The 20,576-nt window shown below is 44.8% G+C and overlaps 1 protein-coding gene across 3 annotated transcripts in view; it reads left to right on the top strand.

Moving 5' to 3' along the window:
- Positions 1-20,576, top strand: part of DCN (decorin) — an 81,242-nt gene that overhangs the window by 45,239 nt on the left and 15,427 nt on the right. For all 3 annotated transcript variants that reach the window (XM_088652577.1, XM_035127232.3, XM_035127233.3), the window contains exon 3: positions 15,046-15,158. In XM_088652577.1, coding sequence (XP_088508703.1) covers positions 15,046-15,158 — 113 coding nt within the window. The remainder of the gene's footprint in view (positions 1-15,045; positions 15,159-20,576) is intronic.

The raw sequence follows: 20,576 nt of genomic DNA, 5'->3' as shown, positions 1-20,576 counted from the left end.
ACTCTAACATTTTCTAACATTGGCCTTAATTTGGAACTAACAGTAATGCTTTTTAATTATTCTAGTTTGATTAAAATGTAACTATTTTAGTCTTCATTGACAAATACAAATATATATGTCTGTGCACTGGATGCTTTCCAGGCACGAAGAGGAAGCAGAGCAATGGGCAACGGCGAAACATCTAGGCGAGGAAGTAGATCCCAAGTAAAGGAAACAAACCCCCATAAAACTTAGAAATGGTGGGGGAAGTTAAGAATCAAAAGAGGAAAAGTTTTTTTGTTTGTTTTTTTAGTTTCTATGATGACTTTTTCTGTTGAGTTGACAATTTTATTTTCTGGGGTTTTTGGTGATTTTTTTCTAGGAAGTTAATTGTCCTATCACTTCCTTATGTGAAAATGCATGTCTCTACAATTATGGGACCCAGGTGGCGCTGTGGTTAAACCACTGAGCCTAGGGCTTGCTGATCAGAAGGTCGGCGGTTCGAATCCCTGTGACGGGGTGAGCTCCCGTTGCTTGATCCCAGCTCCTGCCAACCTAGCAGTTCGAAAGCACGTCAAAATGCAAGTAGATAAATAGGAACCGCTACAGTGGGAAGGTAAATGGCGTTTCCATGTGTTGCTCTGGTTTGCCAGAAGCGGCTTTGTCATGCTGGCCACATGACCTGGAAGCTATACGCCGGCTCCCTCGGCCAATAATGCGAGATGAGCGTGCAACCCCAGAGTCGGTCACGACTGGACCTAATGGTCAGGGGTCCCTTTACCTTTACCTTACACTTATTTAGTCAACCTGTATCTTCTAGATAAGAGACATTGTGACTGAACTAGAGCTTTGGTTATGCTTTGAATTTTCAGTTAGGCAGGTTAAAAATTCAGCACTATTTTAAGTACTGTATGTGGAGATCCCAAGGACATTCTGAGACAATTACTGGAACAGGACAGATTTCTGTTTTGATCAGTTGTCTTCTAAACTGAAACCAGAACTCAAAAGGAGACAATGAACACCAAACTTATCCCATCTGCTTAGTCCTTCACATTCTTCTGAAGAGATCTGCTGACGGCCTTGATGCTATGAAGCTACTGGATGTTGTTGGGGTTTTTGGAAGAGATATATTATGATGCTTTTTGTAATATTTGGCTGGTTGGGAGAGGCAAACAGCAAAGCTCCTGCCTACATATGATTCCCAGAGTTACATAGAACCCAATATACTTTTAGCCTTCAATAAAGGGGCAAACAAGATACTGTACAGTCATACCTCGGGTTACGGCTGCTTCAGGTTGCACGTTTTCAGGTTGCACACCGCACTGAACCCAGAAGTCCCAGAATGGGTTACTTCCGGATTTCGGCGCATGCGCAGAAGTGCTAAATTGTGCTTTGTGCATGTGCAGAAGTGCCAAATTGCGACCCACACATGCGCAGATGTGGCGTTGCAGGTTGAGAACGCTGCGGGTTGCAAACATGCCTCCCGCACGGATCACGATCGCAACCCGAGCGTCCACTGTATTACTTTAATAGTGTGATTGCCAACTATGCTTGGTTGTTGTTGTTATTTAAATATTAAGCTAAGGTATGTGATTTTATTAGGATTACAGCTGAGGAAGGAAGTGTAAAACTGTCCTCCCCTAATTTCAGTGACTCTTATGAAAAACCACCCCACTTTCACAACTATCAATTTAAAAAATATGGTTGCTAATTATGCTATTAAAGCAAAGTCTGGTTAGGCTCCAATTCTCTGCTCCAGTTAGAAACTGCTTCTTACACACATATAACCATTCAACAGCCACTTCCCCTCAGCTGGATGAGAGGTCTCCTTCTTGAAGCTGAGATCTCCCAAATATTAGCTCCCATTTAGAAAAACATTCACCATCCATCCTGTGTCATTAGAAATCTGTTTAGCAAAAGAGATGACTGGCTAATCACAACTTGAATCATACAGTTCTCAAAAAATCAAAAAATATTGTCATTTTTGGCTTTCAGTAGGCCAGTAAAATCAAAATTTAATTTCCTTGACTTACAGGTAAAGAATAGTCATCACCAAGGACTGATTGTGTTTGTCCAAAAAAAGTTTCATGAAACAAACATTTCTGACATTGTTCATAAATCTCAAAACCAACCCATTAATGATGGAAATAGTTCAGATTGAGCTATGTCCACTGATAAATGGTGCCATTTTGAGGGTTTTAATCGCAGTCCATTTCATGAATATACTTCATATATGTATGGTGTATCTCACTCACATCCCAAACTGTTGCTAGATTCTAAATTACTAGTGTGTCTGAATAGGGACTTCATTTTCTATAGCTTTTCACACCAGAGAAACTATTGCTTTGCTCTAGCTGTTGGAGCCTCAGAATGCTGGCTGAATTAATTCTGTTATGCTGTAAGAATTCTAGTTGACTGTTATCCAGACTTCATCCTCCCTAGTGTGCAAGGGTGGAACAAGATAACATTACTATATCCCATCAACAAGCTTTTTACAACATATTATTTATGTTAAAACTCCCTCTGGACTGAATGATCAAATATGAAAATATTTTTGGATGGTTTGCTTAGCTGACTTGAGAGCCTGTTTAAATATCTACTGAAATGCCTAGCAATTTGGGTGGATAATTACTTTTCATAATTGATTCTCCTCTCTCCACCCATGCATTACTGAATTTTATTGCATACAACACTCTCATTCCACCCTCTTAAGACTCAGAGGGGCAGATGTTGCTGGAATCCAACTCCTATGCTCCCTGGCCATTGGTAAGGCTGACTTGAGCTGATGGAAATTGGAGTCCAGCAACATCTGAAGGACCACAGTTTCCCATCCCTGAATTCAGTAATAAATACATGTGCATTAAGTACATCCTCTGTTAGCATATATGGAGTCAAAGGCTCTGCACTGGAAGAATGTGGTTTAATTAAAACATCTTCTCACATCAAGGGTAAACAGAGAAGTTCCTTAACATGCACAAAGTATGTTTTCAAATTTATTTGACTCTTCATCAGTTTTTCAAGAGCTGGTCAAACCAAAACAACACTGAAACTCTTTCTTCTGCTGCTAAAAACCAGACTTTTGTGAAAGATGCTCAGTATTCTCATTTGTGTGAAGGAACTTCTCTGTTTACCCTTGATGTGGATTTTCAAACTGAGTACAGTGGAACCTCTGTTTACGCCTACCTCCATTTACGAAAACCTCTGTTTACTAATGCCGTGGACCCGGAAGTGTCTACAGCTCGTGCATGCGCAGAAGCAATCTGCGCAGCACATGCGTGCGCAGAAGTGCTCTATCGACGCTTCGCGCATGTGTAGAAGCGCTCTATCAGCGCTTCGTGCATGTGCAGAAGCGCTCTATCAGCGCTTCGTGCATGTGCAGAAGCATGCCTTCAGTGAGCGAGTGGCTTGGCGAGCGGACACCTCCACAGAACAGATTGCGTTTGTAAACCAAGGTACTACTGTACTTTATTTTAAAACTCTCCAGCACACAGGGCCGGCTCTAGGTAGAGTCTGGTGGCACAGGGTGTAAGGGCGCCTGGTTGGTAGGTGGGGCGCTGCGCGGCAAAGCCGCGCGGAAGCCATGCTACGCGCTGCGAGGGCAGGGGCGCCGGAGCGATCTCCATCCCTCAGCGCCAGGGCGCCCGACCTGCTCGAGATTGCCCTGCCAGCACATTTAGCAAACTGGCCTACATTGCTGAAGAGTTGACTTGAGGAATACATTCTACCCATTTGCTGTTATAGACATCACATAGGAAGAGTCATATGAGCGTTTTGCTTTGTTAGGGTTTTGTAATCAATATGCCAATGGCTTGTTTAAAAGTTTTTTTCCAAGAACACTATAGGGGGGAATGAAGAGGGGAAGCACACCTTCCCATCTCTACCAGTCTGCCACTCCTTCCCAAACAAAAAATAAAATAAAATAAAATAAAATGAATGAATGAATTGTATCACATAGCAATTAGGGTTGTTGAGGAACAAACCACAGGCATACTGGGCTTTTGAAAGAATGTTCAAACACTCAAATAGAAATTTAATACATGGCATCACTTCAGTGTAGTGAACCACATGAATCCCATGTGGTGTTCGTCATGAACCACTAACACATTTTGCAACATGCACATGTGGTGGAAAGTTGTTGCCAATCAAGACTTCATGCCACATGTGAAATAGAGGGCACATGAATTGTACCATTTTCTGCATAGAAGCAACTTGACGGAAAGATAAATGGAGGTAACTGTCATATGGGGGTCTCCTGGAAAGACTCCAGCCATTTACACACAGAGAGGAACTAATGTTGCAGCCAAAGTTCAAGCACATGCCTCCATCCTTCCACCATGCAAAGTAGCACCAGCCTGTAGGAAATTTGTGGTACCTAGATGCTTGGCTCAGGCTAAAAACAGAGATATGAGATATATGGGGCTATTCCTATGTATGCAGTTTCATGTCAGGGGAGAGGACAAATACTCTGATTAATGGAAATTTACAAATGCTACCATAATTGTATATACTACTACACAGTATTTCTGATAACTTCAGCTGTGGAAATGGTGTTATGAAATACTAGGATCAAAAGGTCTTATTATTTGGAACACATTGTAATGGTTAGTCATTCCAGAATATATTCGGCAAAAGATATAAATGACAAAGGCAATTTATAGGCCCGGTGGCCCAGGCTGAGTCATGTATGAGCAATGAATGGAGAAATCTTCAAGAAAATCAATCACTGCCATATGGCTTCCTGTTGCTAGATCAGTTTCACATGTTTTAATTTGCTAAGAGTCCAGATGGATGAAATAATTCAAGTTTACAAGTTGTGCTTGCAACAAGTTCTGTAAGAAAATGCAAATTTGATACAAACTTGTAGTGGCAATAAGTCTTCTCTTAAACCCAAGCACAATAAGTAAATCCAAAAGTATGGGTTTATATAAATACATTAGGCAATTCTATCAGCTCCTGCAACAAGGAATCTATAACAGCAAGGTATTATGAGTCAACCCTTACAAGCTCAGAATTCATGCAAATTGGACTTGGAAGATATATTTAACTTATAACCAACAGTAAACCAGTAAGATTTCTTAGTTAAAATAAATTAATTTTTTTATTCATAAACTTATGGATAGAAATAGGGCTGACATATGCCAAACAGAGATAAGAAGGCTGCAGTAGTCAAGGCAGGAGAAAGCCTGAGCAGAAACCAGACTTCACTAGTGAGCAGAGAGAAATGACCATAGGTTTGCAACCCTTCCCCTCTGCAGGGAGGTGGGACCGATTCGGATGGTCCGCCCCCGCCACTTAATGGATCCAAATGGTTTCCAGAGAGTGGTAGGGGATGCTTTATCCCATGTTGATGGCCTTTCAGCCGATTCCCTGGTGGCCCGCTGGAATGTAGAGTTAACCAAGGCTATTGACTGTTTGGCTCCGAAGCGCCCTCTCCGATTGCATGGAGCCTGGACAGCCCTGTGGTTTTCCATGGATCTGAGGGCAATGAAACAATCGCTGAGACGGCTAGAGCGCTGGTGGCAGATAACTCATTCTGAAGCTGACCGGACACGGGTTAGAGCTCAATGTCGAGCCTACCAAGTGGCGGTAGCAACAGCGAAGAAGACATTCTTCACTGCCTCTATTGCATCTGCAGAAAACAGCAGCAGTAGACTTTTTCAGGTGGTTCGCAGTTTAGTGGAACCACCTGCTCCATCGGGGCCCAGTTCGGGCCGCATGATCTCCCGCAATGATTTTGCAAAGTTTTTTTGCAGACAAAGTCGCTCAGATTCGGGAAGAGGTAGACTCCACCGTGGGAGCAGGGCCAGGGCGGGGGAGTGCTAGAGTCCTGTCTAGTCCAGTTGTGTGGGATCAATTTCAATCTGTTACCTCTGAGGATGTGGACAGGCTGCTTGGACGAGTGAAAGCAACCACCTGTCTCCTTGATCCATGCCCATCCTGGCTTATAAAAGCTAGCCGGGAACGGCTGGGCGATGGGCTTCGCGGGTTGGTGAATGCTTCTCTCTGTGAGGGAGCCTTCCCAGACCGGCTGAAAGAAGCGGTTATTAAACCACTTCTTAAAAAACCATCTTTAGATGCGGCCAATATGGCCAACTATCGCCCAGTCTCAAATCTTCCATTCTTGGGCAAGGTGATTGAGCGAGTGGTTGCTGAACAACTCCAGACACGCCTGGAAGAAACGGACCATTTGGATCCCTTCCAGTCGGGATTCAGGTCTCATCATGGGACTGAAACTGCCTTGGTCGCACTGGTTGATGATCTTCGGCAGGCTAGGGACAAAGGTGAGAGCTGTTTCCTAGTTCTGCTGGATCTCTCAGTGGCTTTCGACACCATCGACCATAACATCCTTCTGGATTGTCTAGAGGGGTTGGGAGCTGGGGGCACTGTCATACAGTGGTTCCGCTCCTTCCTCCTGGGCCGTGTTCAGAAAGTGGTGGTGGGGGATGAGTGTTCGGACCCCTGGGCTCTCACTTGTGGGGTGCCTCAGGGCTCTGTCCTCTCCCCCATGCTCTTTAACATCTATATGCAGCCTCTGGAAGAGATCATCAGGGGGTTTGGGCTGGGTGTTCATCAGTATGCGGATGATACCCAGCTCTACCTCTCTTTCAAATCAGAACCAGTGAAAGCGGTGAAGGTCCTGTCTGAGTTCCTGGAGGCGGTTGGAGGATGGATGGCGGCTAACAGATTGAGGTTGAATCCTGACAAGACAGAAGTACTGTTTGTGGGGGATAGGAGGCGGGCAGGTGTAGAGGATTCCCGGCCCTGAATGGGGTAACTGTGCCCCTGAAGGAGCAGGTGTGCAGCCTGGGAATCATTCTGGACTCACAGCTGTCCATGGAGGCACAGGTCAATTCTGTGTCCAGGGCAGCTGTCTATCAGCTCCATCTGGTACGCAGGCTGAGACCCTACCTGCCTGCAGACTGTCTCGCCAGAGTGGTGCATGCTCTGGTTATCTCCCACTTGGACTACTGCAATGCGCTCTACGTGGGGCTACCTTTGAAGGTGACCCGGAAACTACAACTAATCCAGAATGCGGCAGCTAGACTGGTGACTGGGAGCGGCTGCCGAGACCACATAACACCGATCTTGAAAGATCTACATTGGCTCCCAGTACGTTTCCGAGCACAGTTCAAAGTGTTGGTGCTCACCTTTAAAGCCCTAAATGGCCTCAGTCCAGTATACCTGAAGGAGTGTCTCCACCCCCATCATTCTGCCCGGAAACTGAGGTCCAGTACCGAGGGCCTTCTGGCGGTTCCCTCGTTGCGAGAAGCCAAGTTGCAGGGAACTAGGCAGAGGGCCTTCTCGGTGGTGGCGCCTCCCCTGTGGAACGCCCTCCCATCAGATGTCAAAGAGAAAAACAGCTACCAGATTTTTAGAAGACATCTGAAGGCAGCCCTGTTTAGGAAGGCTTTTAATCTTTAATAGATTATTTTATCTCATTTTTCTGTTGTAAGCCGCCCAGAGTGGCTGGGGAAACCCAGCCAGATGGGCGGGGTATAAATAATTTTTTATTATTATTATTATTATTATTATTATTATTATTATTATTATTTTGATGTAAGGGGGGTAACTTTGCAATAGACTGAATATGGGAACTTAAAAAGAGAGAGGAATCAAGATAAGACTAAGGTTCTACCTCTGGTTTTATTCATAAATCAATCTAGTCTTACCTTCAAAAGTTTCAGATTGTACTTCTATGATATTTTCTAGTGTTAGCTTTGTTTGAAATAAATTGTGGATTTTATATAAATTGCCCGGACTCCTCACTACCCTATCTTCTCTGCTTACTCTCCCATATGTACCTAGTTGAACCTTAAGAACCTTTCAGAGGCACCTTTCAATTTTGGTGCCAAGTGAATACCTTTCTGTTCATCCAGGCATTTGAAATATTATTCTGGGCCTCTGTGTTTTAAAAACTGTGTAGCCATTTAAATTAATTGACCCAAGTTACTCGTGACTATTCATTTCAGGACTAGTGTCAAAAATGGGCACACATCACAGTACTGAGTAATTCTCTCTTTCTGTGAAGACTTTCTATACTATCAGGACAGACAGAATTTTTGATTCTGTTAAAAACCAGGATAAATCGGTCAAGAATGAATATGCATACTTACAAGATATTTTGGTTAGAAAAGCAAAAGTGGGTGACAGAGTTATTTTATTCAGATAGGGTTAGGTAATATGCAATAATTTTAATTTTCTTCCTCCACCTAAGCCACATATTTGAAATGGTATCACAAGTGTTTTTAATTTAAACTGACTGATGTTCTTCAGGCATTCACAGAACAGAAATGAATCTTTTTGTAAAAACAACGCTCTGTATATAGTTTCCATTTCAAAAAAAGAAATGGCAGCGGAGTCATTTAAAATTGTATTAGTTTTTATAAATCTAATAGTCTGGACATTTTATATGAGGATAAATATGAGAGCACTGATATGTGGAAAAGCCTGAATGTAAAAACAATGCAAAACTTCTTTAATTATATTCTGATGTTTTACTCATTACAATCAGTGATCAGCTCTTTACTTTAGTGGAAGGATACAAATCAAATGAAGCATGTTTTTGGTCTGACTACGTTGATTACATACAATTTATTCTTTTTAGATGTATGACAAGGAACTGAATCCAAACATGGTCTTTCTTCAAGCACTTCATATTTGCTGAAGTCAGCAGAACATGGTATTTGGAAAGTTTCCAAGACCGGGTCCCTGACTGTCATCCAGAATTAGAGTTTAGGATTTAACTGACCATGATTAGAACATGGAGGACTTGGAATTTGAAGCAGTGGACTTAAAGCTTGACTTGAAATTGTATGAATAAACTGCTTGTTTGAATTGGTGGGGAAAGGGAAGCTATTTTACTTCAATGGATGGCAGGGGTGGGGGTGGGGATGTCAGCAGGACTGGTTTCATTCAAAATTCAATAGAATAAGTAAGAGGTAGCTCTGACTATGAGGCTGTCGCGAATTTCTTCACGGCGCTTTAGCAGAGATGTTAAGAGTTCCAGTTTCTTTAGTGCAGTATATTTATTGTGAGCTATATACAAATATCTACAGGCAGTTCATACACAAGCAGTTCATACACTCTCTAAACCTCTCACTGACCACACCCTTCTACAACACCACCACAAACATTGCTGGATAGGTTTCCCTTTTAAACCACTGACAACCAATCAACTGACAGCACATTACTGCTGAGTCATTCTGACCCAGCACTTCTACAGAAAGTATTGCATCAGCCAGTTTCACTTTACTAGTGCACTCAGGCCTGCAGATTTACTATTTCACACAGCATTCTGTGGATCCCAACACTCCTCCTTAAGTCAAAGGCTTGAGACCTAACAATTCTCTTAAGTCTCGAAATTTAGAAGCATCCAAACATTTTGTATATAAGTCTGCCACATTACATTTTGTGTTACAATGTTGTACTTTTAACACATTTCTTTCCAAAGCATTTTTAACATTGCCATATCTTATTGCAATATGTTTACTTTTGCTCTTAAAGTTCTGTTGGTTGGCAAGCTGCTGTGCTGCCATGTTATCACTGAGCACAGTGATTGGCATTTCTGAAGGTATTCCTAGTTCTTTTGTTAGGCAAGCAAACCACTCTATTTGTGACACACATTCGCTTATGGCTGAGTACTCTGCTTCACAAGTACTTGTGGCAACAAACGTTTGCTTGAGGCTTTTCCATTGAACCAGGGCATTTCCAATATATATGGCATAGCCAGTGGTAGATTTTCCATTTTCTCTGTCTCCCCAGCTGGCATATACTTGTTGATCACACCCTGTATCTAGCACCAGTTTGTAATCTTTTGTGCCTTTCAGATACCTCAGGATTCTTTTAAGTGCTACCCAATCTCTCTGAGCTGGGTCTGCACTTCTTTGGCTTAACATGTGCACTGCCAATGTTATGTCAGGTCTCGTCCAGCAACTTAAATATAACAGAGAACCCAACAAAGAATGAAATGCTGTTGCATTCTCACATTTCTGCCCCTCTGGTTCATTTTTATACTGTGTAGTTATGGGAGTGTCAGCCTCATTTGCCCTTTCCATTCCATATGTCTTCAGTAATTTTTCAATCTTTTCCTTCTGACTTAGGGAGTAGACACCCTCTTCATTCCTCTGAACCTCTACTCCTAAGTAATTTTGGATTTCTCCCAAATGCTTCAGTTTGTACTTGTTACCTAGGTTGTTCATGAACCAAGACACTTGCTTTTGTGCAGTTGTTATTAGACAAATATCATCAACATACAAAAGTAAATAACAAACGCTTCCTTGTACTGTTGCTGAATATAAACAGGAATCAGCCAGGCTTTGTTTGAATCCTATCTTTTTCAAAGTTGTGTCTATGCATTCATGCCATAGACGTGCACTTTGGTGTAAACCATATAGTGCTCTCTGCAGCTTTAAGACCATGCTGTCTCTTTCCAGCTCATAACCTGGTATTTGCTGCAAATACACCTCTGCATCAATGGGAGCATTTAAATATGCTGAGGCAACATCAAAATGATTAACTTTTAACCCCCTCAGGCTTGCCATTGCTAAAACTGATTTTACTGTTTCAGATTTTGTTGTTGGGGCAAAGACTTCATCATAGTGAATCAGTTTCTTTTGCGTAAAGCCTCTGGCAACTAGCCTGGCTTTCCTTTGGCAACTACCATCAGCCAGCGTTTTCACTTTAAAAACCCATCTACAGCTTATGGGCTTTTTACCTTTAGGCAATTCTGCAGGTACAAACACACTGTTGTTTAGCAAAGAGTCATACTCTGCCTGCATTGCCTTTAACCACGCCTCTTTCTCTAGAGTAGGTAACTCTTGCAGTTCTTCAAAGTTTTCTGGCTCAATTACACACACCTGATTTATGCTGTCTGTGAACCCATAACGGGCTGGAGGTTGACCTTTATTACTTCTCTCAGACCTCCTAGGTTCATTAATCTCACTCCCTGGGCTACCTTCAGGACTGCTTTTGGGGTGGATTGACACTGGAGATTTACCTCCTCCTGTCCTGGTTACACTTTCTTTTTCCCCTTGCTCCACTCGAGTAGTTGGAGAAAGTTGCTCAGTCTTTACCTCCTCCCTTTCAACTTTACTGGGAGAGCTGCCAATTCTTAGCTTTGTTTCAACTGCCTTATCAGATACACTCGGCAGTAAAACACTTTCTGGCAATTGGTTTGCATGTATCTTGGGCCAATTTCTTTGCTCATTAAAACTGGCTGACCGACTAAAACTCAAAAGGTTTTTATCGTTTTCAAACCGGTAAGCTTTTGTTCCACTTTCATACCCAAGAAATAACAACTGCTGTGCTCTTTTTCCACCTTTTCTTCGATTTTTCACAGGTATATCCACCCATGCCTTTGTTCCAAAGATTCTCAAATGTTGCAAACTGGGACTTTTGTTATAGAGAACCTTGTAGGGTATATCATCTAATACACTTGACCATAGGCGATTCCCAATATAATTAGCTGTTTTAATACTCTCAGCCCAATATTTAATTGGAAGATCTGCATCTGCTAACAATGCTTTCATTTGTGTCTGCAAAACTCCTCCCCTACGCTCTGCTACACCATTCTCTTGAGGAGTTGCCACATTGGCAAGCCTATGTTTAATCCCTTGGGTTCGCAACCAGTCTCTTAGAGAGCTTGCCATAAATTCACCTCCCCTGTCTGTCTGAATAGAAAACACCTTTTGGCCAAATTGCCTTTCTACCCTTCTTACCCAGAACTTCAAAGTTTGGGGCACTTCAGACTTTTGCTTTAATGGGTAGACCCAGCCAAACCTAGAGTAGTCATCCACCAGAATTAAACAATACTTATTACGGGAGACACTTGGTGGAAAAGGACCTGTTACATCGGCATGAATCAACTCCAGTGGTCTTTTGGTTTCTCTCTGGCTTGCTCTTGCTACTGGGCAAGCCCTACTCTTGACCTCCTTGCAAATATTGCAGTCCAAGTACTTACTACAACTCTTAATGTTTTTCATCCCCCCACACAACTCCAACGTTTTGTTCAGCACCTTAAAGCTAGCATGAGCCATGCGTCTATGCAGGAGATGAATACACATATTGTGGGTTGGGACATTTTGCACATTTGCAACCTTAGACTCACTCCGTAATACATACATATTAGTTCTAAGGTCAGCATTTGCCAACACTGCCCCATTTTTCTTTATCTGGCACTGGTCTCCCACAAAGTTTACTTCAAAGCCTGCTTTTGCCAAGTCAGGAATGCTTAGGAGATTGTTTTGCAAACTAGGCACACACAACACATTCCTGAATGTGTGTCCCAGTTGTGGGAACACAACCTCCCCCTCACAAACCACATTAGCTTTCTGGCCTGTAGCAAGACTTACATGTTTTTTGTTTGAAGCCCTAGCATCAGTCAGCAATGCTTTTCTTTTACAAAAAGTTTGAGAAGCTCCACTGTCCAGAACCCACAGCTCTTCATTTTCTTGACCATCTGCAGACACCCAGGCGGTAGACTCTCTCTGCTGCCTCCTGTGCTTCTGCTGTTTTTGGTGTTTTTTCGGGCAGTCCCGAAGCAGATGTCCACTGGACTTGCAGCAAAAACACCTTTTTACTTTGTTGACTACCGGCTGGGCTGCAGCAGCTCCTCCTGGCTCATTCTCTGGCTGCTGGCACCTCTGCTCCTCCCGGCTGTTGTTCCCTCTGGGATGCTCCAACAGCTGGGCTGAGGTCATCTTTCGCTCGGCACGCCTGTCCTCCTCTGCATACAACCGCCCGGTGATGTATTCCAGGGTCAGCTTATCAGCCTCCACCGACTCGAGAGAAGTGACCAGCATATCATAGCTGTCGTCAAGGGAACTCAGGACTATGAAAACTTTGTCCTCTTCCCCCACTGGCTTCCCTCTTAAGGCTAGCTCCTGGAAACAGCCTGTTAGGAACTTTAGGTGGTTTACCAGAGAGTCGCCCGGTTTCTTCCGACACCGGTACATTCTCCTGGTCAGCGTTATCAGTGAACCAGCTGTCTCACGCACATGGACAGCCCTGAGTGCATCCCACGCCTCCTTCGCCGTCACCTTATCTGTTACGTAGACAAGCTGGCTATCGTCCACTCCAAGAACAATAGTAGACAGTGCTCTCTCATCCTTTTCTAGCTCGGCCACCGCTTGTGCCAGCTTCTCATCATCGTCCCAATCCTCCTCAGGGGACTGTGGCGTAGTTTCCACCACCTTCCACAAACCCTCACGCTTGAGGAAGTGTTGCATGCGGACCGACCAGACGTTGTAGTTAGTGGCCGTCAGCTTCTCTAGCAACACGCCAGCTCTGGACTGCTCCATACCTTCAGCTCACCTCCAGCTCCTCACGGCTAGACAACTGCTACCTGGACTCTTGCGCAGCGGAAGCGTGCTGGGCCCATAACCCTGTCGCGAATTTCTTCACGGCGCTTTAGCAGAGATGTTAAGAGTTCCAGTTTCTTTAGTGCAGTATATTTATTGTGAGCTATATACAAATATCTACAGGCAGTTCATACACAAGCAGTTCATACACTCTCTAAACCTCTCACTGACCACACCCTTCTACAACACCACCACAAACATTGCTGGATAGGTTTCCCTTTTAAACCACTGACAACCAATCAACTGACAGCACATTACTGCTGAGTCATTCTGACCCAGCACTTCTACAGAAAGTATTGCATCAGCCAGTTTCACTTTACTAGTGCACTCAGGCCTGCAGATTTACTATTTCACACAGCATTCTGTGGATCCCAACAGAGGCATGCTTGCTAGGGCTGACAGAAGTTATAGTCCAACAACTTCTGGAGGGCCCCCTGGAATAAACAATAGGAATAACTCCTTCTATGGCACTGATGATGAATGATGCCTTGGCTAAGGACCTAAGGGAGAAAAGAACTATAGATGAATTGTTATAGTACCAGACTACTGTGAACAGTTGAAGATATAAGGTAGCAAATCAGATGTTTATGATATTTTTACATTTCTAAACCAGGCACCCCCAAACTCGGCCCTCCAGATGTTTTGGGACTAAAACTCCCATCATCCCTAGCTAACAAGGCTGATGGGAAGTGTAGTCCCAAAACATCTGGAGGGCTGAGTTTGGGGATGCCTGATGTAAACCAATGTTCCCCATTCTTGGGTCTCCAGCTGTTTTTGAACTACAATTCCCATCATCCATGACCACTGGTCCTGCTAGCTAGGGATGATGAGAGTTGTAGTCCAAAAACAACTGGAGACCCAAGTTTGGTAAACACTGGTCTAAACCCTCGTTGAGGGAACTGGCTATTATCAAAGACAGAATGCTGAGGTAGATGAACCACTTGTCCGTTTCAGAGTAGCAGTTATTATCAATCTTTGCAATTTTTAGGTAGTGAAAGCTAGAAATCAATTGCTATGCTTCAATAATAAAGATATAAGTAACTATTGATCCTCTTTAAAGCATCTTTATGCTTTTGTATGTTGTGACGGTGACCAGCTTGGATGGCTTTAAAAAAGAAGAATAGATAAATTCAAAGAGGATCCCTCGCCCTGAAAGTGAGATAAGCATCACATCCCATAGTTACCTTTGACTGGACTTAACTATTCAGGGGTCCTTTACCTTTAACCTTGTAAGTGGCTACTGGTCATACTGGCTACATTCTCCCTCCCCTGTTGGAGACCATATGCCTCTGTATACAAGTTACAGTGGTACATCTGGTTAAGAACTTAATTCGTTCTGGAGGTCTGTTCTTAACCTGAAACTGTTCTTAACCTGAAACACCACTTTAGCTAATGGGGGCCTCCTGCTGCTGCCTCACCGCTGGAGCACGATTTCTGTTCTCATCCTGAAGCAAAGTTCTTAACCCGAGGTCCTATTTCTGGGTTAGCAGAGTCTGTAACCTGAAGCGTTTGTAACCTGAGGTACCACTGTACTAGGAATCACAAGTGTGGACTGTTGCATTCAGATCCTACTTGTGGGCTTACTATGAACATCTAGTTGGCCACTATAAGAACAGGATGTTGGTCTACCTGGACTTTTGGTCTGATCCAGCAGGACTTTTAACTTGTTCTTATTACAGTAATTGCCATTTTAAAAATCCCATTACAGGTCTGGATCAAGTTCCAAAGGATCTCCCCCCAGATACGACTCTACTGGACCTACAGAACAATAGAATCACTGAAATAAGAGATGGAGATTTCAAGAACTTGAAGGATCTTCATGTAAGTTACAGTGAAATACACATTACATGTTAGTCACATGTTTGATCAGTTCCAGTAGGTTCAGAGACTGACCTGGAATATCATCTACCTTGCTGTTGATACTATATAAATATTTTGCATATAAACATATGAAGGTTATGAAGTAAGCCACTATTGCTACTATAATTGTGAGTTATAGTCAATTTAGTATTACTCAGAGTAGACCTATTGACATTAATGAGCATGAATAAGCTAGGTGCATTCCTTACAATGGCTTCAGGTCTGGTCATGGCCCTGAAACTGCCTTGGCCACCCTGGTTCATGACATTTATCAGAAGAGAGATGGGTGGATGTGACCCTGCTCTTTCTCCTCTCAGTGCTTTTTCCTATTGGTGGCCAGAGTATCCTTCTGGAGCATATCAGAGGGATGGGGGAATTGCGCTTCAGTGGTTCTGTTCCTACCTTCAGGGCCATTTCCAGAAAGGAGTTGTGCCATGGGAACTGTTCTGTAGTGTCCCACAGGGCTCCATCTTGTCTGCCATGATATTTAACACCTATATGAAGCCTCCAGGAGCTGCTCTTAGGAGATTTGAAGTGTGATCACTATGCAGATGACACCCAGCGCTCTCTCTCTCTCTCTCTCTCTCTCTCTCTCTCTCTCTTCCATCTAAATCATTAGTATAGCGGTAAGTATCCCCACCTGTCACATGGGAGACTGGGATTTGATTCCCCCATGGGGAGACTGAGTTTTTATATACCTCCTAGTGGTGCAGCAATAAAACTGCTAGCACATTTGCAAAGCTAAGCCAGGTCCAGTATGGTTTCAAATTGGATGGGGAACCATGTGCTGAGATTTCTGCATTGCAGGGAGTTGGACTAGATGACCTCAGTGTACCCTTCCACCTCTATGATTCTAGGATTAGGAGTAAAGCGTCATCAATATGCAGATGACACCCAGCTCTATCTCTTTGTTCCAACTGAATCAAAGGAGGCTGCTGAAGTGTTAGACCAGTGCTTAGAGGTGGTGATGTGGGCCAACAAACTAAAGCTGAATCCTGAAGAGACTGAGGTGTTACATGTAGAAAGTTCTCACGTCTGGGATGTGGAGTCAGTCAGTCAGTTTGGTTTATTGTGTTTAGCAAGCAGCCATTACACACACAACAAAAACAACAACAGGAATACTAATAATGGTTTACATTTTTACTCCCTGACCCCTAGTGGATAAGTCATTTCCCATCCCCCCATCTCCCCTGTAAAGCCTTAACAAGAAATTTAGATGTTCTAAACGTAAAGGATATGTCTCTCTCAACATCAGACAGCAAAAAACAGGTCTTTGCAAGAGACAACCTTCCCTTCTGCAAACTTAGCAATGGGTGGGTGTAATTGTTTCTGAGATCAATTTAGTAGTGGGATGTGGAGAGATAGTCGGCCCTGGGTGGGATTATATTCCCCTGGGAGGATTGGGTTGGCACATCCTGGTTTCTACACGGTCACTGGAGTACTCAGGTGGCCTCAGTGGCTAGGAGTGCCCAAATGAAAAACAACACCAATGTATCTGAATACATAGCAGAAGCTTGGCTATTTTCCTGGTTCCTCAACTACCACTGAAAACATCTAATGGTACCTATTAGAACTGCTGCAGGAAACACCAGTGTGAAATAACTGTATGTGCAATGCATGCACCTGAGAAATAAGGTCATTCCATGTTTCCCAGACACATGTACATGCATATTTTACTTCCAGACTTAATGAGTTTCTTACAACAAAATCAACAGGCAGAACTGCCCATAGCAGGACTGTTTTAGTATTTCAATTGTTGCCATGGTTTGGACAAACTTGTCACCCACAGGACAGTGTGGACAAATTATACCCATCAGCTGTGCAATAATTGAAGACCGAGCTGAATATCTCAATTTAGAGATATTCTGAAACACATCAAAATTTATACCAAATGGGGATTTGTATGAAAGGATTAAAAATGAGTGACACCCTAAGGAGTTCTGTGGAATCATTTTGGACAGTATGTGGATTGCTGTTTGTGGATATAGAAGGATGAAGAGAGAACCTGGTTCATGGCTGCACAAAGGATGCAAGGTGCTGGTGATTGGCACCTGTCGATTTCTGCAGAGGCTGCTGCCTACACAGAATAGTTGAAGTCTCTACTGATACTGCCTGATGGATATGGGTTGAGGGGAGCCTATAGGAAGCCTTATGTTTACAAGCCTTTGTAGAGTTGCTACACTCAAACACTGTTAGAACTGAACACTGATGCCCAGGAGCAGTAATGGCCTCTGTGAAGGCTGCATTCTACATAGGAAGAGGCACGTGAAGAGCAGAAGCAACATAGAGGACACATTCAGCAGGCCACAGCATGTACAGAGGCCTTTACGCTTTGAGGTGGGCTCATAGTGCTTGAGACAGACCTGCGTCTGAAGGTCTGCTTGGAAGGCAGAGGGACCAAGGCATTATGGTAAGACTAGCAAGAAATCCTGTGGCTTTACTTCTCCATCCTCAGCATAGAAAAGCCCAGCAAACATGATTAAAAACGTACTATCCATTATATTAAAACTGGTTAGTAAATTTGTAGCTGCTTTTGAGCTAGACCACGGGTGTCAAACACAAGGCCCGGGGGCCTAATCCGGCCCGCCAGACCTCGTCATGTGGCCCGCGTAGCCGCCGCCGACAATAACCCCTGACAGTAGTTCTGGAGCCTGCGATTGGCCGAGGGTCAAAACCGGGGGCGGGGCTGCAGGCGGAGGCCGGGGCGGTGGAGCCGCGCTGATTGCCTTGGCCAGGGAATTTCAATTTCGAATGAGGCTGAGGGAGGCGGTGGCACAGCGGCCAGACGGGGAAGTGAGATGCAGGAGGAGGAGGAGGAAGCCCGCCGAGGAGGTAGGAAAGCCCTACAGGCGCTGCCGGCAAAGTTGGTGCCGGGACGGAGCAGCGCTGGATTTTTTTTTTTGCAGGCTTTGCTGTTGTCTCCGAGAGCGAGTGAGGCGGCACTGGGGAGCCGCCGCCCGCCGCTTCCCTTCCTGTACTCGGCTGCATCCGGGAGGTGGGCGAGCGAGCGGGCGAAAGGGACGCGGAGTGAGCCTGAGGGGGAAGTAGGCGAAGCGCAACAGTCGCTCTCTTGATGGAGCCGGGTTTCTCTTCCCTCTTCCCCCGTTTTCTCCTCATAGACACTCGGGAGGGTGCCTGGCTTTTGCTCTGCCCCCCACCCCCGAGCCGCCCTTTGGCTTCTCAGTTCCGGCGGAGCTGCTCCCTGGGGGGCGGCCGGGAGGGAGGCGGCGGCGACGGCACGGGTTCCTGCTCTTCCCGCTCTGTCGCCGCCTCCTCTCAGCCCCTCGTGATGTAGGGCTCCAGATGGAGTCGCCTCGCGGTTTGAGTAGGTGGGAGGGGAATTTTTTGGGGGGGGGAGGTTTTCAAGCCTCCTCTGCCTGCAGTCCCGGTAGGGAGAGGCGGCGGCGAAGACGACAACAGCGCGGGTGGGGGGAAGAGCAGCTCTGAGGCGAAGATGCACGTCCGCTGGGGCTGCCGCCGCCTTCCTCCTCAGGAAATCCGCTGCCCTCCCTCAGCGCGAGCGGAAGGGACTCTGGCGCTGAGGAGGGAGGATGCAAAAGCAAAGCAGGGAGTTGGTGCTGCACCGCATGTTCCTGCCCCTCTCCAAAGCATGGGGTGGGTTGCAGCGTGTGGCATCCTGCCTAGCGGGGTTTGGGTTTGCGCAGGGCGGGAGAGGGAAGCCCTCTTTCCATCTGCAGGTTTTTAATCCCAGCAGTGGCTTTCTCCTTCCTGCCGAAGGTTTAGTTGAACCCCCCCCGGAAGCCGTCGATCCCCACCTTTTGTTCAAATTTCCCTCGTTTACATCCCCTCCCACACACGCGCCACGACACAGGAATGTGATCCGTGTGGGGGCAGGAATGAGCTTACATTATTACAAAAAACAGTAATAATTGAATGCAGTGACAATAATTTATGATAATAAAGAGTGGACACATAGTCCTGCAGACACAACCGGCCCTTTAAGGGTGACCAAACTGCTGATGCGGCCCCCGATGAATTTGAGTTTGACACCCCTGAGCTAGACTCAGAGCAGAATAATCCCTCAATTCAGTATGTTTTGACTGTTCAGACTGAGTGTTTCTTATTGTTTAGACTGATTACTTCCCTTCCTCATCGCCCAGGCTTCCAGAGTTACAATAAACTATGCACTCTTACTGGGAGTAGGGACAGTTGTACTGAGCAGGATTAATTTCCAAGTAATCATATGTTGGATTGAGCCACAGGAAGCAGCATGCACAGTACAGTCAGGGAGAAGCATATGGAGTGATATAAGGGCAGGCACTTGACTGGTTGCTTTACCTGTAGCTTAGCAGCTAACTGAGAAATGAAGCATAGGCAACATTTTTTTAAAAAAAATTGTGTTGGTCTTAGATAATAGTAACATCTTTAGGGAATCATATAGTTCTGTTTTCTTCCAGGGACTCAATATTGTGACTAAAAGGCCACTGCCTCCAGCAACACAGCTTGATGGAAAGAGGATATGGGAAAGGGGGGGGGACCCAGAAAACATTATATGAATTATGCAGAAGGAAGTAAAGGTACCCCTAACCGTTGGGTCCAGTCGCGGACAACTCTGAGGTTCTGGCGCTCATCTCGCTCTATAGGCCAAGGGAGCCGGGGTTTGTCCGCAGACAGCTTCCGGGTCATGTGGCCAGCATGACTAAGCCGCTTCTGGCAAACCAGAGCAGCGCACAGAAATGCCGTTTGCCTTCCACCTGAGTGGTACCTATTTACCTACTTGCACTTTGACATGCTTTCGAACTGCTAGGTTGGCAGGAGCAGGGACTGAGCAACGGGAGCTCACCCTGTCACGGGGATTCAAACCGCCGACCTTCTGATCAGCAAGCCCTAAGCTCTGTGGTTTAGACCACAGCGCCACCCGTGTCCCTAATGGATCTAAAAAAATTAACGTTTGGAAAGATTTGGCACAAATCCCATGCAAGACTGAACTCAAGATGACTCAATTATAATTGCAAAATACAAAAGCCCAGAGAGATTCCACCAAGACTATTCATATAAACTATTGGGAGAACATTTGTGTGAAGAGAATTGCTTCATGCAGAACTGTAACCGTTACTGCTTTCTTTTCTTTTTGAGCTCACCCAGACTTCTGGATAATTTTACCTTGCCCCAGGATTATTAGATGCTTGTGTGGTTGCCTAGCAGTAACATATGAGCTACATCCCTGTTTTCCCATTCCAGTTTAATTTTTAGAACTCTAATTGCCATGAGCATGTCTAGCAGCCTTGGTCCAGGCAAATCCCTCCTCTCAAGTTTTCCCACCTGGCTTCTTTGCTATATGGATAGGATAGGAGGAGTTTGTGTTTGATAGCCAGCTAAATCTGGCACTATTCACTTGGTATGCTATCAGCCAAAGTG

This window comes from Zootoca vivipara, chromosome 9 (assembly GCF_965207765.1).
Source record: "Zootoca vivipara chromosome 9, rZooViv2.hap1.1, whole genome shotgun sequence".
In the NCBI taxonomy this organism is placed as follows: domain Eukaryota; kingdom Metazoa; phylum Chordata; class Lepidosauria; order Squamata; family Lacertidae; genus Zootoca; species Zootoca vivipara.
The sequence above is the reverse complement of the archived record's forward strand: the minus strand, read 5'-3'. Positions and strand labels throughout refer to the sequence as shown.